The sequence below is a fragment of the Euprymna scolopes genome, chromosome 39 (assembly GCF_053919585.1).
Source record: "Euprymna scolopes isolate OS-2025 chromosome 39, ASM5391958v1, whole genome shotgun sequence".
NCBI classification, from domain to species: Eukaryota; Metazoa; Mollusca; class Cephalopoda; order Sepiida; family Sepiolidae; genus Euprymna; species Euprymna scolopes.
In genome coordinates, this window is record NC_136520.1 from 70,393,656 (window position 1) to 70,399,768 (window position 6,113).

At 33.6% G+C, this 6,113-nt stretch overlaps 1 protein-coding gene across 5 annotated transcripts in view; it reads left to right on the forward strand.

Moving 5' to 3' along the window:
- The window catches only part of LOC145263845 (uncharacterized), a 624,663-nt gene extending 618,896 nt beyond the window's left edge, over positions 1-5,767 (forward strand). For 4 of the 5 annotated variants that reach the window (XM_080120920.1, XM_080120919.1, XM_080120922.1 and 1 more), the window contains exons 3-4: positions 1-76; positions 5,498-5,767. The exon at positions 1-76 is cut by the window's left edge and continues 21 nt beyond it. In XM_080120920.1, the coding sequence (XP_079977046.1) occupies positions 1-76; positions 5,498-5,663 (242 nt within the window). In that variant the 3' untranslated portion in view covers positions 5,664-5,767. Of the gene's footprint in view, positions 77-1,938; positions 2,202-5,497 lie in introns of those variants that run through there. The other variant, XM_080120923.1, reaches the window with a different exon arrangement.
- The last annotated feature ends 346 nt before the right edge of the window (positions 5,768-6,113 follow it).

Consider the following 6,113-nt stretch of genomic DNA (forward strand, 5'->3'; position numbering starts at 1 on the left):
ACGGTGACGAATGGTACCCAAGTGGTCAGTGTTCAAAATGTCACTGCTATTCAAATGATGTTTATTCCTGCTACAGGTAAGAATATGCTGATAACATTGTTGTTTGAAAATTAGAATAGAATGACGTCACGTTGTTATGTGCAACACACTTTTATTTTATTTGTTAAAAATTTCTTTCAACATGTCAAAAATTCCATAAGTTTTTGCAGCAACTGTTTCGTTACGTAGAACTGTAACATGGTCGTAAATCTTCTTCAACGGTGTCGTTACATTTTAACATTCGGACCCGACACGTTGTATATAAAAGTCTCGTCCCCCCCCCAAAAAAAACAAAAACAAAAAATAACAACGAAAAAGGAAAAGAACATTTAAAAAAAAATTGAAATAAAAGGTATTTATTCATGGTACTTTCTAAATCATGTTTGCGTCTTGGTTTTACAAATCCTCCCGCTTGCCATGTGGATTACAAAACTTTGCCGTATTGAATACGTGCTTTTTTCTCCTCTACTGCCAACATTTCTGTTCCCACTGAAAGAACTGTGACACTAGGGTCAAAAAGTGTGATTGAAAAAATCAGTGCTGACTATGCAAAAGATGCATGCGCAACCCCGTCGGCATTCCCCGCAGGGCGCCCCAGGCGATTAGCAATAAACTAACTCCTTCTCAAAGAGAGAAGAAATAGTCTTGAAGGGTGGACTTTCTAGAACTGCACAGATTCAACAATCAAAAGGGACCAGGTCATTAGAGAAATGGTGTAATCTTTATTGATTTTGGGGGTCGGAGATAAAAATCCATAGCTGAGTGTAACGAGATTGACCCTGCAAGTCAGGGTAGGGTATGGTCATGCTAATTGTTACGAAAAGTGTACTGGACAGGTATTTCGCTTGAGTTTAGAATTCCGTAGAGGACGCACTGTAGGGATTCAAATATATATTTTCACAAATATTGTGTCGGTTGATTTGAAAAGTAAACCAAAGTCATTAAAACAAGCAAAGATTTCTCCATTTGAGGATTCCATTTTGCATAAAATAGAAGAGTGTGAGAAAAAGGATATCGTCGACATTACAACATCAAATAATAGTGAGCGAGAAAAATACCTTTTTGTGTTTTTAGTCTTCATGTGTAAATTACTCTTACAGACTTTCGCATACCCCCCCCCCCTGCAAATAATGTAAGTCTAATTTTAAATAAATGCTTGTTCAGGTATTATTAGACTGGACTGGTGTTCGGGAGAGATGGAGAATAATTATAGGTTATTTTGGACCATCCATAACTATAAAAGTCTGATTTTTATAAATAAATGCTTGTTCAAGCACTATTAGATTGGGCTAATATTCAGGAGAGATGGAGAAAGATTATACGTTATTTGGGCCATCCACTAATAAAAGTCTGATTTTTTTTAATATGTAAAGCCTGTTGGGATGTAATGTAGTCCGGACTAATTATATTCAACTGGACTTATATTTCGATTTGATTCTATCTGAAGAATTATTTTCGCCTTTCGGATTACCTTTGAAAGAATCTTCATGCAAGCTGCAACGTCATGTCCAGTTTGTTTTTATTATTTTTTACATTTCCTACATTTTTTCCCTCGTTGTATTCATATGACATGTACATCTTTGCAATTTATGACTATAATAAATTGCGGTTTCATTTAATGCCATTACCAGCAGATTCTAGCATTGCTACAAATATAATTTGCTGATTTCTTTCTGTCCTCTAACGAAAAGAATAGCAAGAATAGCATTCTTTGAAACTCCACGGAATAAGAACTTTGTAAATTGTTTTTTGGAGTATTCAGTCGAACAATAAATTTGTTTGTAAATTTCAACTTCAAATAAAAAAACAACAAAAACAATGGTGTCGTCATCCTGAAAGGAAAGAGATCAAGAGATGAAAATAAAATGATTAAAAACATTTTCTTTTTCTTATTTTTAGCTGCGGCGTTTCATATCTGCCACCCAAGAAAGATTGTTATGTCGATTACAAAGACAGAAACGCTCAATATCCGAAATGTTGCGGAAAGAGGTATTTCTGCCGGGGCGACCCACAATTTGATTCGAAAAAATTCAACGATGCCTAAACGAACAATCAAACGAAAATGCATGAAATGCTGACGAATTAACTAACGACTCGTCCATCTCTTCGACAAGAATTTTTCTTTTTTTCTGTATTCCGTCAAATAAAATGATTACCACATATTTTCAGACTATTGTGTTAATTACTGATTGCGATTGGTTCCGTTTTTTTTTTTTATAAATCAATAGTTATACTATTTTATTTTTTACAAGAGAGTCACTGTTTATCAAGGCCCAGGGCTACTTGAGGATAAGGGTCAATGAGTGTACAGTAATCAGAGACACAACAGCGTAATGGTAGTTAGTGGTCGAAATTAGGTAGAATTAGGTTATTTAAAGGACTGACTCAACAAGTACTTGTTTACACTGGAATTGAAGACGACCATGTTGCAGTCATCTGGAAAGCAAGTCAGTGGAACAGAGTTCCACAGGCAAATAGTTTTAGGAAAGAAATCCTGTTTATAGAATTTGGCGTTTAGAGTCAAGCACAAATAGAGAGTGAAGGGAAATTATTGATATTGTTGTAATGAGACGAGTGTGTTTTGTGAAAGTTTGGCAGGGAGGTATAGATTGGAGCTCAGACGAGCACTTGCTATAAAAATAATGACAGAACAGAAACAGACTCACAATGTTTCTTCTGTGGGAAAGGAGTTGCAGGTAGAAAAAAAATTATTAATTATTTTTTTGCTAATGAGTCATCACATTAAGGCCAATAGCTATTCGAGGATCGGTCTTAAGATTAAGGATGAAATGTATTAAATAAAATTGAAATTGTTCATCGACTAAGGGTCCGATAGAGGATAATAATTACTAACTTCTTAGAAAAAGTTCATGTGTGACGCGATGATGTATATTTTGGTGCCATATTAATTGATTAATTAAATTAATTATATAATAATTAATTAAGTGTTACATATCCAAAGCCACATACTTTAATGGAGAGAATGATTGACTACGAGTCATAAAATGACTTTAGAAACGGAAGTGAGGAAACTATGACTCCCGGCGACTGCGAATTCATTAACTTTGTTTATGTTGAGGGTTCCCAACTATTAAAGTCTAATTTTTATAAACAAATGCTTATTCGTGTATTATAAAACTGGGTTAGTGTTCAGGAGAGATGGAGGCAGATTTTCTTAGCAATAAGTAATCTTTTTCAAGGCTAAAAGCTACTTGTTTATGATTGTTAAAATAACAAAATACTGCATATATATGAAAGCCTTCAGTGAATGAAATGACTAAATTTCTTAGAAAAAGCGCACGTGTGACACGCTGATGTATTTTTCTGGTGTAATATTAATTTATTAATTAAATTACCTTAATTATGAAATAGATAATTAAAAGTTTTACATAGCTAAATCTACCAAATTGAATGGAAGAGATGATTTACTATGGCTTAAAAGTCTGACTTTTATAATTAAATTCCTGCTTGGCATTATTAAATTGGGTTTATGTTAAGGAGAGATGTGAGAAAAATTATAGGTTATTTGCACCACCTAACTATAAAAGTTTGATTATAAATAAATGCTTGTTTATGTATTTTTAGTCTGCTGTAATGTTCAGGAGAGATGGAGAAGGATTATAGTATACTAGCAGGGCGTCTGACTTTGCCCAATCGTAAAATATGCATAAATATTATATTTTCATTCGTACAGAAACTGCGGTATGTGCATGCGAGTATTATGTTTTTTTTTCTAAACAGTTCACTTCTTGGCAGTAAAAGAAATACTCGAGCTGAAATCGAAACCAAAACCTAAACACAGTGAGTCAAGAACGATGACATTTAAGCTAGCTTGACACGACTTTAAAAAGTGTTTTCTAAACATAAGCAATCCGTCATGTGAACGATTCACGCATGCGCATTTGTGAAACAGTTGACAAACAGATCAAAATTCGATGACTACCCCCACTTATAAATTTTTCAATTTTGACTCTCTATCAGCCCTTTCTTCCTGATTAAATCCGATTAAAAAGTTTTTTTACATGTTTCAAATCTGTAGATAAAAAAAATTCCTTGAGTATATAGTTTGAGAATTGTCTTTACAAATCAACATTTTCACTTTTATAAATATATAGATTTCGGCCATCCACAACTATAAACGTTTGATGTTCGTAAATAGATGTTTATTTGGGTATCATATTAATTAATGGTTGATTGCGAGTTATAAAGTGACTTTAGAATCTGAAGTGACGAGACTATGACTTCCGGCGGCTGAGATTTCATTAATCCCAAGCTTTGTTTATGTCAGGAGTTCCCAATTATTAAAGTCTAATTTTTATAAACAAATGCTTATTCATGTATTATTAAACTGGGTTAATGTTCAGGAGAGATGGAGACAGATTTTCTCAGCAATAAGTCATGTTATATTAAACTTTCTTCATCTCAGAGACTGAGACAATGTTCAGGAGAGATAAAGATTATAGGTCATTTGGGCCATCCAATAACTGTAAAGGTTAGCTTTTCATAACTAAATACTTGTTGTAGTACTATTAAAGTCGGTTATTGTTCAGGAAAGATAGAGAACGATTGTGTAACTAAATCTAATTTTGATAAATAGATGCTTGTACAGATATCATTAAACTGGGTGTGTGTTCAGGAGAGATGGGAGCATTTTTATTTTAGCAATAAGTCATCATTTTTTTTTAAGGCTAAAAAAATCATTCGTGGATAATAGTTAAAACGAACGACAAAATATTGCATGTATATTGTAACAGAGCGCCTGAGCGAAATGGCGTCACGATAAGGAAAAATAAAAAAGACCATAAAGGAAGAGGGAACACTTCAGAGAAAACAATCAAATGAGAGATGTGGGTGACGTCGCGGGCGTAACGAGAAGTCACGCGTGGCGGGAGAATGAGGAAATAAATATCGTTGTTATAAAAAAAGAGGATTCGAGTTATTACTTGTCCTATGTTCTTTGCGACGTACTCTGGTACAAGGTGTTGGGTCCCGCGTATAAACCTGTACAAGGTTACAATATAAAAAACACATTTTCAAAAATAAAATGATTTTTTTGATATTATTAGACTAGGCCAATGCTCAAGAGAGACGAAGAAAAAAATCTATATTGGCCATCTATAACTTTTTTTTTTACACAGTGATCACCACTTATCAAGGCCCGGAAGCCACTCAGGGATAAGGGTTATTGCAAGTACATTACGTTAGTGTGGAAAAGTTTGATTTTTTTTTTTTTTATAAATACACGCTTGTTGCGATATAATTAACTTGGATTAGTGTTTGGGTGAGATGGAAAAAGATTAGCGGATTAATGGTCATCTATTATATTCATAAAAAAATTTTTGGTGGGATGCTATGTACTCATAAAAAAGCCAATGATGAAATCCACCGTTGAAATTAAATGAATAAAAAGCATTTATTTATTTATTTATCTATCTTTTTATTTATTTTTAATTTCCAGCTGCGGTACTTTTTACCTGCCGCCTAAGAGGGGTTGTTACGTCGACTATGAAAACAGAAGTGGCAATTATCCTATTTGTTGCGGGAAGAGATATTTCTGCCGTGGCGATCCAAAATTCGATTCAAAGAAATTCGACGATTACTGGAAGAACGATATCATTGGTTGAGAATGCGTGAAATGCTGACCAATTAATTAACGCTTCGTCCACTACTCCTACGAGAATATGTCTCTTCTTTTCTGGTTTTCGACAAATAAAATGATTACCCCATATTTTCAGACTACTGTGTTAATTACTAACTGATAATTTTATTGTGATTGGCCTGAGACCTGCCTTATATGGATTAATAATTACTATTTAAAAAGGATGGAAGGTTCAGAATAAATGGAGAAATATTGGGCCATCCGCAACTATAAAAGTCTAATTTTTATAGATAAATGCTTGTCGAGATATTATTAAACTGGGTTAATGTTCAGGAAAGACGGAGGCATTTTTTATTTTTTAGTAACGAGTCATTATTTTGAACGTTAAAAGCCACTCTTAGATAATGGTTAATATAAACAACAAACTATCGTATAAATATTAAAGCTTCTAATGATGCCAATTACGAATGTTATT